The sequence below is a fragment of the Elephas maximus genome, chromosome 4, assembly GCF_024166365.1.
Source record: "Elephas maximus indicus isolate mEleMax1 chromosome 4, mEleMax1 primary haplotype, whole genome shotgun sequence".
NCBI lineage: Eukaryota > Metazoa > Chordata > Mammalia > Proboscidea > Elephantidae > Elephas > Elephas maximus.
Genome location: NC_064822.1, coordinates 35,064,919 through 35,076,992, shown reverse-complemented (window position 1 = coordinate 35,076,992; position 12,074 = coordinate 35,064,919). Strand labels below are relative to the sequence as shown.

Sequence of the window (12,074 nt, the reverse complement as noted above, 5' to 3'; positions counted from 1 at the left end):
TCTACTTCTATCTTATTCTTTATTTTCAAAGCACAACGTTCTGGAAGATAAAACATGAACAAGAAATGCTCCTTGCCCTCAAAGACCTCACAATAATTACACAACAAATATCTAAACGACTTTGTTTTAGGCAAATCAATTCTTTCTATCAAAAATAGCAGTTGTAAAAGGACCAGAATGATTTCCTAAGTTTTTTTTTCCTTTATTCTTTATTCTAAATCTACATTCTTTTTCATATTTTGCCAAACACAGGCAAACTCTAACACTTGGTAATTATAATAATTCAATGATGTAAAAGCTTCAATTCAATTCAAATTAAAGGTTAACTTTGTTACAGTTAATATAGCCACAAAAGGAAATCAACCACAAACACAAGCAAGCAAAAAATGACTATAACTTCTTGCTTCTTGCCCTTGGAACCAAGTAAGCACTTCACAAACGCAATAGGTCCTTCAACCAGAAATTCAGATATATTCTTTTACAAGCAGCATTGCATATGATTGTGTACAGAAGATACAAAGGCCACAAAGAAGCCCTGACAAGTGTGAAAGAAAAGAAAGTTACAGAAGAAAGTATGTACAAAAAAGAAAGAAAAGCAATTTCCATGGCATAATTCTAGGAAAATGAAATGCAAATTCGAGAACATATCTGCATACACTAAAAGCTAAAAAAAAAAAAAAAAAAAGACATTCTTGTTTCTAACTTCCAAATCATGTAATTTTCTTTAATTATAAACTTGGCTTGGGTTACGATCTTAGTCATCTAGTGCTGCTATAACAGAAATACCACAAGTAGATGGCTTTAACAAAGAGAAGTTTACTTTCTCACAATAAAGTAGGCTAAAAGTCCAAATTGAGGGCATCAACTCCAGGGGAAGGCTTTCTCTGTCAGCCTTCTCATCAACGTTCCCCTGGACTAGGGGCTTCTCTGCGCAGGAACTCTGGGTCCAAAGGACACGTTCTGCTCCCGGAACTGCTTTCTTGGTGGTATGAGGTCCCCCCTCTCTGCTTGCTTCCCTTTCCTTTTATCTCTTGAGAGATAAAAGGTGGTGCAGGCCACACTCCAGGGAAACTCCCTTTACTTTCGATCAAGGATGTGACCTGGTAAGGGTGTTACAATTCCACTCAAATCCTCTTAAACAAAAAATTACAATCTCAAAATAGAGAGCAACCACAGAATGCTGGGAATCATGGCCTACCCAAGTTGATACACACATTTTGGGGGGAACATAATTCAATCCATGACAGCTAGCAACGGATTTCGAATTAAATTTCTGAACAATGTCTCCATTGATTCATGGCCTTACTAATAAGCCAAAGTGCATTTGACTATTACTCTTATTAACTTTAAAAAAAAAAAAAAAAACAGATCTTAAACCAACCTCCAAAAAATCCACTGAAATTATAATTATGTGGTATAATTACTAATGACAGTCACATCTGAAACTCCACAAATGTATATGTAAGATTTCTGGGTTTTCTTTAACACTAAGTATGCACTCACTATGGGTATATCCAGAAAGGTATAACAAAATCTGGAAGAAAATCCAGATACTTTTTAAATTTTAAATCTGTATAATGTATTGGAAACTGAAACATTAAAAGAAAAATAAAGTTAAGTCTCTATTAGACTTTCCCCATGGCATAGTATTTTTCTTTTTCTTGTCACACCTTTACTCTCTAACTCTTCCCGCATACCCAGTACAAACTGCCAGCACAGGATGTGTGAAGTTTATATTTTCAACCACATAATTCAACCGAGACCTGGAAAACTTAAAAACATAATTACTACTGTATGTTATCTTTGTTTCTCTAAATGACTGTGTTTCCAACTGCAAATGAAAAGAACCAATTAAGGATTGGAAATAGGACTTGGGAAAAAAAATTTTTTTTGAGTTAAGATTGTTTGCTTTAAAAATAGGAAAAAACAAACTGAATGAAAACCTTTTCCCAGAATGGCAACAGGCAGAGTCACTGACCTCTACAGAACAAACACTTAGGGTGGTAACTGACAATTATATCACACTTTGGATTTTTCAAAGCACTTTCACAAAATGTATGTTACTTAATTTTCCCCCAAATTACCCTGTAACATATTTAGATCATTTCTCATTTATCCCTTTTTTTTTTTTTTTTTTTTTTTTGGTACTTAAGTTAGACACCAAAAAGATGATCCTGGCTATGACATTTTAAAACAGGGGGTAGTCCTTGCACTTCTAATATTATGCAATTCTTAGATGCCACGTTGGAAAGCAAGTGGTCGTATTTACTGAGGGTACACTGCCACAATCTTTTGATAAAACTATAGAAATAACTGAATATTTAAGTAAAAGTAGCAGAAAGTGAAAAATAGATGTTTATCAACTAGCACAAAAAGATGACAAAATTTGAAGCATTTTTAAGAGCTAAGGACTCTTGCAAGGGTGCGCTTCAAAAAAATGAGCAATATTTGTCAACATTTTAAATATTAATCGCTCATTCAGTCAGCACACATTTACTGAATACCTGCTATGTGCCAAGCACTATTCTAAGCCCTAGTGATTTTGTGTTAGAAGGATTAGTAGTTAGTTCCCTACTTTAGGGAAGTACAAATCCTAGAAAAAAAAAGGTTTTATTTACTTAGATTAAAAAAATATGTGAAAAGATACAAATAACCAAAATAAGAAATGGAAGAGGGGACATTACAACTGACCTGATAGAAATAAAGAGAATTATGACAGAATATTATGAACAACTGTATGGCAACAAACTGGGTAACCTAGAGGAAATGGACAAATTCTTAGATGCATGCAACCTACCCAAACTGACTCAAGAGGAAATACCTGTAATAGGTGAAGAGAGAGAATCAGTGATCAAAAACCTCCAAACGACAACAACAAAAGTCCTGGACCAGATGGCTTCATTGGGGAATTCTATCAAACATTTAGAGAAGAACTGACACCAATATTGTTTTAAACTCTTCCAAAAGATAAGGATAAAAGGATACTCTCTAATTCATTCTATGAAGCAAACATAATCCTGATACTAAAACCAGAAAAAGACACCATAAGGAAAAAAAAAAAAAAAAACCACAGGCCAATATCTTGTACGAATATAGATGTAAAAATCCTCAACAAAATACTAACAAATAGAACCCAACAGTATTTTAAAGGAGTCATACACCATGACCAAGTGGGCTTTATTCCAGGAATGTAGAAATGGTTCAACATTAGCAAATCAATCCATGTAATATACCACAATCAACAGAACAAAGGAAACCACGTCTATGGATGCAGAAAAAGAATTTGATAAAATCCAGCACCTTTTCTTGATAAAAACCCTAAAGAAGATTGGAATAGAAGGTAAATTCCTCAGTATGATCCAGGGCATATATAAAATGCCCTGTGGGCTATAAGGAATAAGACAATCCATATCTTCATAGTGTTCAGTCTACCCAAAAAAAACAAATCCATTGCCGTTGAATCAACTTCAACTCATAGTGATCCTATAGGACAGAGTAGAACTGCCCCATAGGGTTTTCAAGGAACAACTAGCTGGTGGATTCAAACTGCTGACCTTTCAGTTAGCAGTCAAGCTCTTAACCACTGTGCCATCAGGGCTCCAAGTTCAGCCTAAACCAAAAACCAAACCCACTGCTGTCGAGTCAATTCCAACTCGTAGCGGCCCTATAGGACAGAGTAGAACTGCCCATAGAGTTTCCAAGGAGCGCCTGGCGGATTTGAACTGCCGACCTCTTGGTTAGCAGCTATAGCACTTAATCACTGCCCCACCAGGGTTTCCAAGTTCAGCCTAGAGGAAAGAAAATACCTAATGCAGCCATAGAAGCCAGGTTTCCAGAGTGGCAGGGGAAAGGGCAAGGTCAGGGAAGAGAAGGTAACCTCTGAGCTGAGTACAGATGGGCAGAGGGTACAAATGGCCTTCCAGGTAGAAGCTTGAAGTAGGTGGGTCAAGGTGTAACAGGAGCATCCAGGTGAAGATTTTAGCTGGCACTAACTGGGACAGTCTCACATTCTACGCAAAGGGCTTTGCATTTTATCCTGACAAAAGAGGCCATACTTTGGGCAAAGGAGAATATTCAAAAGAATATTCCCACAATCCAAGCAAGGGATTTAGTAACCACAAGTCAACGCAAACTCATGGAGCCCTCACGTGTGTCAGAGCTGAACTGGGCTCCACAGAGTTTTCAATGGATGGTTTTTCAGAAGTAGATTGATCTCCAGGCCTTTCTTCTGAGGCATCTCTGGGTGGACTCAAACCTCCAACCTTTCAGTTAGCAGCAAAGTGTGTTAACCATTTGCGCCACCTAGCTAATCCAAGCAAGGTTTAACCATTGCTGTCAAGCTGATGCTGACTCATAGCAACCCTATATGACAAAGCAGAACTGCCCTATAAGGTTCCCAAGGCTGCAATATTTATGGAAGCACACTACCACATCTTCCTCCCTCAGAATGGCTGGGGGGTTCAAACTGCTAACGCTTCAGTTAGCAGCCGAGCACTTAACCACTGTGATTCCAGGGCTCCTTCAAGCAAGGTAAAATAAAAAAAAACCAAACCTGTTGCCATCGAGTCGATTCCGACTCATAGAGACCCTATAGGACAGAGTAGAAGTGCCCCATAGAGTTTTCAAAGAGTGCCCCGTGGATTCAAACTGCCAACCTTTTGGTTAGCAGCTATAGCACCTAACCACTACACCACCAGGGTTTCCAAGCAAGGTAAAAAAAAAAGAAAAAAAAAAAAAAAACCCCACTGCCGTCAAGTCAATTCTTACTCATAGTGAACCTATAGGACAGAGTAGAACTGCCCCATAGTTTCCAAGGAGCACCTGGCAGATTCGAACTGCTGACCCTTTGGTTAGCGGCCGTAGCACTTATACACTACTCCATCAGGGTTTCCCGCAAGGTAAAGGAGGATCTAAATTAAGGAGGTGACAAGAAAGATAAAGAACAAAATACCAAGCTATACATTCTCAAAGATACAAAAACTAAATTGAAAAAGACATGGATGGCCTTTGCCTTCATCGTATTAAAGAGGTAAGACACGTAGACACACGAAATGCTAATTAAAACCAAGAGGTAGATGATGATGTGTAAAATGAGTGGTACAGACCATAGTACTATAGTAAAAAGCACTATAATCGTTTAGAGACAAGGAAGATTGATGTAGCTGATGTCTGAGTGTGTGTCTAGGGAAAGGGTGTCATTTACAGATAGTGTGAGGTTGTTCCAAACAAGGGGTATGACTTATGCAAAAGCCCAGAGCAGAGGAAGTAGTCAAACCTAAAAGAAATGGAAGAACAGTGTTGAAAAGTAGTGAAAGATAAGGTGAAAAATAATTCAGGAGCAGATTGCAGAGGGTCCTTAAAGTCAGGATTAAGGGGGTTAGGAGATCAGACTTTATCCTCCTCAAACTGGAGGACCAAGGAAAGTTTTTTTTTTTTTCAGTAGGGTCATAATTAGGGTCTTGATGAAAGAGATATTTTAGAAAGACTCACCTGGTGACAGTGCGTAAGGCATAATGGAAGGAACGGAAAGAGCCTGGAAGGAGATAAGGGCAATTAGGAGGCTATTGCAGTAACTAGGGAAGGGTAAGTACCTGAACACAGCAGATCAGAAAAAAAAGGAATGGGGAAAACTGTTTCACAAAAGAAGAAATTCCAGAAATTGTTCGCTAGATCCTTGGTCTGTTTCTAAAAAGAAGTCATACGTGTTAATTCTTTTATTACAGGGGCCCTTCCCAAATCTCTCCTTTAAACAATGTCATTTTAATGACCACAATTCTTGTATTTACACAAGTAATTACTGGTCTGGGATGTATTTGTTTCTTTAAGTGACTGTGGCTAAAAAATTGAGAATAAATAGATCGACCTTTGAAGTTCTGTCCTACATGGAAAGACAAAGCAAAACCAGGTGTAAGGGAAACCATGGATTTGGAAACAAGAAAGGACCAAGAGGTAATTTTCCCTGCATTTTTATCATGGAAGTTTAAGTATTCCTCATAGAAACACTTTCCCAGCAGAGAGGTTGTTCAGTGGATCTAGTGAGATGGGGTATGTCAAAGTGTTTCAAAATAAATGAAGCATTCATATATGTGTTAGGCATTATAAGAAAAATATGTGTTATTGCCCTATCATTTTCTTTGATATATTTGATCTTTGCCTTTAAAGATCATGCTACTGACCCACTACTACCTAGGAATACATAGGAACTACTAATAGGGATGAGTTGGAGATAAGGTACAGTCAGTTAAAGCAACATATAGATTCACTCTGAAAAGACTAGCCTTAAATCTAAGGGCTTAAATCTAAACTACTGGCTCTATAATCAACCACCTGAGTTAATGAATCTAATTATGAGTTATAACAAAAATAGAACCTCATTCTCCTTCCAAACTACTTATTGTACTAGACTCTACTACTCAAAATTAGAAGCTTTCACATCAAATTTTCATTAGTGATAAAACATTTATGCTTCCTGTGTAAGAATAAAAGTAAACAATCTATTTCAATATTGAATGACTTTCTAAATTTTACCTTTCTTACCTTTAAAAAAAAAAAAATTTCCATGTTTTCCAAATATAAAAAAAAAAGGAAAATCCTTCCGTGTCAGTTGTTGGGGTTAATATAAGACCTAATTGCCTCATACTTCATAATTTTGCCACCAGTTTACAATTAGCATGCATTTCTCATGCATGAGCTGACCCAATTACATAACAAATTTCGCCTTTGGGGATTTCTCTTGACTGCTTGTCTTCTGTCCACCATACAACTCAATTTCACACTGTCAGCAGCCTGAACATGGTTACAGTCAGTCTCTGTCAAAATGATTTATTTAAATTACAAACAGAGACCAAATCCCCAGATAATCATGCCTACCCTCGTGCTCACCCTAAACACTCAACCTAACTTTGAATCAAATCTTTTCACAGCCCACAGACACTGCTATTCAATTATTAGGCAGTGTTTAGTTCCAATAATCTAATCTTTTTAAAGCCAATTCACAAAATCGCAGGGAACTAAATCAGCAGTATCCATATGAGCTTATTAATGTGCATATAATTGATTTTACATTCTAAGAATTCAATTAAAAATGATGTAGCTGTTTTTAAAAAAAAACTAAAAATAATTACATTTCAATCTCAAACTATAGAGATGCTATTTTTTCTACAATGTTGAAAAGGCTTCATTCAGTCTTAGCTTTTCTTGTAAAGCGAGTCAGCATTTCTTATGAATGGCGATACTGAAGTGAAAACAGGAGGAAAAGAGCTATTTGGGAAACAGGATAGATAACCAAAATTATAGATAATGACAGGGTAAGGAAAAGAAGATAGGGCAGGTGGAAATGCTATTGTCTGTATTGTCTGTGGGCCAGTGATCTAAGGAAAAGGGATGCCAAAGATTCCAAATGAAGCCATTGCACATAGGCACACAGGCAGGCAGACCAGACAGACAGGCATACAGGCACATGCACAGTTACTTCCTGTATGAGTCAGAGACAGGCACAAATTCTGACAACTCAAATAATGGTACACTTATTATTTCATTTCAGCTGTAAAATACATGTTTTTATCATGAGAGTTCTCCTAAAAACATTAGAAAATAAATATCTAGTTTTTATCTACAGCACAAGATTATAAAAGTCTCTATGGGGTTTGACTTTCTCATTTATTTCACAATTTATCCATAGACTGCCTCAGCTAATTGAAAGTACGGTTCATATTCCTGTGTAAACAGACAGAATGAAACGTGCCAATAATCTCCTCAGGGCTAGACCGAGTCCTTTGGATAAACGTGTAGCAGCGATTCTGCATGGAAACACTGCTGCAGGTACCCTGTAGGCACTGCTTATAAACTTATAGGTGGTAACCACCTGAAATTACAAACACCCTAGGCAATTACCCACAGGAACTAGAACTATAATAGTAACAGATAAATAAGTTTTTTAAATACTAAAAGACACAGGTATTCCTTAATTCATGTTTGCGCAATGTCCACTGAGAACATTTTCCTAAAATATCCCTAAATAAAATGTGGATATATACTAAGATACTTCTGTCATTTGTGAATTTATGCTCTAGAACTGGGGAGAAGGGGAGGCCTTACGTGACCCAATTATGAAAATCTGTAGGGCACAGTTTACTGGCACAAAGCCCCTAGTCAGCACTGCCCACAATGGCTGCCATGTTTCATTCAGCTGAACAGACATACTTTAAGAAAAACCTCAACATGATCTTCTACCAAGTGCTTTGGCTGGATTTCCTGGCTTCCTGTAGGAAGAGCCCCAACTCCAATACTCAATCGCATAAGCAACCAGTCAAACACCATCTGAATATTAATATATTAAATAAAATGAAGACATCTTCTGGAATTTTGCGGGGGGAAAAAATCTTTTTTTTTTTTTTTTTTTTTTTAATTTTAGACACCAAGTTCTGTTTCTTTCCAACCATTCGGTCAATTCTGAAAAACCCTGTCTCTTTTCATGTTCTTCCTGTGGCTACACTAAGTGGGTAACACAGCAGAAGAATTTTAAATTGCAGTATTTCATAAATCTCCCATGTTCAAAGCTTCGTCATTATAGATACCAGAAGAACGAAGCCAGGGCTAACCCCTTTCATTACACACACAATTTGAAATTTACAATTGCATTTCTTCCATACCTCGTAACATATGCAGACTGAATGAACGTTTCCAAATGATGTGGGATCCTGGATAAATGAATATGAGAGTAGCTGAAAAAATTTCATAACACAGACACGAGCAATCAAAAATGCCCATTCATCCATAACATATTACCCAAAATACCTAGCAGTTGTCATTAAATCCACTGTTTTATGTCTTTATACTTTCTTGAGGCCAAAAGGGATTAAAGGCAGTTTAGAAAGAACCACACAATATTGAAAGATTGGAAAAACTAAAAAGAAATAAGCAAATAAAGCAAAGAGAAAAATAAGGATTGCAAACAAAGATCCCTGATTTAGTCAGGCCCCATGCATTAACCTATACTCAACTTGGAGCTCCAATGTAAGGCTCACGACTCTCCCATCCCTTATCATTTTTAGGGGACTCAGCTCCATTCCGGCCTTTCCAGCAGGAAGATTCTGGTGTCTCTCCCATCTGGACATGTTCTCACCTTCTTCCTCTCAAAACAGACACAATCCAGGCCCCCGTCAAAAATACCTGTCTGGATTTGGCCAATATATTTCAGTGTCTGGGTTAATTTAAAAGTAACATGGAAAATTGGACTAGCCAAAGTACCACCTGGGTGATCAACCCAAGTTTCTCAAAGAAAAATATTCTTGAGTACAATAATATGGAAAACCTTACGAGGTAACAGGGAGTATTCATGAAGTTGCAGCCTTCAAAATGACTAAGAAATTCACCAGATCTCAGAATATTTAACAGCCTCCCCTATTCAGGAGTAGGTCCCTAAGAGTAATACTGTAAAACCTGTAATTTTACTGCTTTCCAAACATTAATAGGCCTCATTACGGCTAAAAGAACTACTTTCAAGATTGCTATGGTTACTAACACCAAGACAATGCAAAACATTTCTTAAAAAAAGGTTTGGTCTAAATTACATGCTCAATCTAAATGATATTTTATATATACTGCTATGTATATGATAAATATAGGTAAATACATACCTGTGTTATGGGTTTTTTTGCATAATTAAGAATGAATCTGCAAACGATGTCTGGTATTGAATAAAATGTATTTTCCTGCTAATGATAAAGGTTGATGAAATGATCAGTTCTTTTCTTATTAAATATGAATATTGACTTAATTTGAATATAAATAAAACTGCTTACCTTGAAACCAACTGCAATCCTTATGTTAGGTGTCATGTAGGTCTCTTAAGCAGGTATGCTTATTTCTTTTTGAAATAAACTTCTGTGATAGTTCAAGACTTATGGTATAATTTTGCTTTCTGCAGCGTTTTTCTTTTTAAGTACTCCAAAGATGAACCAAAGAAAGAAATACTACTGAACGTAATTGCCGATGGGATATAGCTCTAACTGCATGTCGTTTTAAAAAGCGAACATACGTTTTCAATTGAAAGAACGAAAACTAAGAAAGGTGAGGGGAATGATCTTCAGTACTCATGATTGGTACGTTGTTGGGATGGGATATTATAAAGAGTGAGGGACCAAGTCATAAATCCTTAAAATTCAGTCCTTCCTCTTCAAAGGATAAAGTCCTTATGAACATGAAGTGTTCACTGAAAGAGCAAACGATGGGTAAATTTTGGGGAGCATGGCAAAACAATTGTTCTGCCCACTCCCACTCCCTAGATAAATTTTTAAAACATTAAATAATTCCATTTTTGAGCTTCTAACATAATTTTTCTCAAATTATATGCAAATCTCTCTGTAAATTGTCATTTTTTTATATATACACCATGATGATAGTTATCACATCAGTGAGTTTATAATGCATTTCCTGGAAATTAAAACTATATCATTTATAAAATCCAGATATACAAATTTTAATGATTGTACAAATGACACACAAAATACACTTCTCATGAAAAATGGGATGATTTTCACGTGTTTGCTCATACTTTTATATCAACTACACTGTTGTTGATATTAATTCATATTTCTTCTTGGATACCTAACACAGAAGTCATTTTTTCCTAGGAAAAAAATACATTTTGACATACTTCTGATTATACTTAGGAAGAACAATAATTACAAGTACGAACTAAAAAATTAAGAAGAGCAGTTTACCCACCTTTATTGTATCCAATTAACACTTTTGAATCCCTAACAGGTTTTGAACTTCTGTTAGTCTCAATTTTCTTTTTCAAGAAAAATTCATTACTGAATAAGATGCAGCTTTCAAGTGCAAAGCAATTGCATATATAAATGTCTACTTTAAAAGGGAGATGTAATACCTCATTTCAGCAAATATCTAATTTAAAGTATGAAATCTAATACATGCATAATTAGCAAATACACAATTTTTTCAAGATTCCTAGCCTTATATGTAGATTCTGTACATTTATCTACAGCAAACATTAACTGTCAGGTTTTTACATTTAAATATAAAAGTCCTAAAAAGAAGTCCTACTTCGGGAAAATTCAAAAGCTGACAACCATTCAAAATGAAACAAGTGGATACTATATTACAATAACTACTTTCAATAGCTATTACCCCAAATACACATTTACTTCTCATTCTGATGACTAAAGTCTTAAGCTCTAGATAACTGTGATGAAATCAAAGGGAAGAAACACACTAGGTGAAGCTGGCATAGTTTACGAGTACACTGAGTGTGACAGGTATACCATAGCAACAAGAACACTCCCAGGTCACCCAGCCTCCCTTTCTCATTCAGAAACACAAGTTTGGGTTAATGATGTCACTGAGTAAAGGGTCACCTACGTTACTGATTTGTTCCTGAGTCCTCTTCAGCCTCTGTAGTTCAGGAGTGTCTGTAACAATGCTGAAGCCCCTCCCTTTGCTTTCTTCAAAATCTCTTTTGTACTTGACCTAAGAGAAGGAGGAAAGTAAAAGAACAAAAGAAAGATAAACAAAGGAATCACAATTCCCAGTCAGGATAAGCCCTGAGCCAAATCCAAAAAATTAAAAACCCTCTGCCATCAAGTCCATTTCGATTCATAGCGATCCCATTGGGTTTCCAAGGCTATAAATCTTTATAGAAGCAGTCTGTCACATCTTTCTCCCACGGAGCCTCTGGTGGTTTCGCACTGCTGATCTTTCAGTAGGCAGTTGATCGCTTTAACCACTGTAGCACCAGGGCTGTTAAAGCTGGAGCAAGGCCTTCAAACACAGATCTGTGCAGAATGAGGCAGAATTGAGTGGTTATGAGCTCAGCTGCTACGCAAAGGGTCGGCAGTTTGAATCCACCAGCTGCTTCTTGGAAACCCTGCTGGGCAGTTCTACTCTGTCCTATAGGGTCACTATGAGTCAGAATCAGCTCGACAGCATCAGGTTTTGGTAGAGTACAATGGGCAAAAAAGTAGACTCTGGAGCCAGACTACCTGGTTTGTATTCCAGCTCCTCAACTTACTATTTCTGCCAGCTTACCCACCCAAAAAATCCAAGTTATTTAA

The 12,074-nt window shown here is 36.7% G+C and overlaps 1 protein-coding gene across 3 annotated transcripts in view; it reads right to left on the bottom strand.

The window, feature by feature from the left end:
* NEBL (nebulette) overlaps positions 1-12,074 on the bottom strand; it is a 430,048-nt gene that overhangs the window by 195,362 nt on the left and 222,612 nt on the right. For 2 of the 3 annotated variants that reach the window (XM_049881883.1, XM_049881880.1), the window contains exon 4: positions 11,383-11,490. In XM_049881883.1, coding sequence (XP_049737840.1) covers positions 11,383-11,490 — 108 coding nt within the window. Of the gene's footprint in view, positions 1-8,651; positions 9,176-9,638; positions 11,491-12,074 lie in introns of those variants that run through there. The other variant, XM_049881881.1, reaches the window with a different exon arrangement.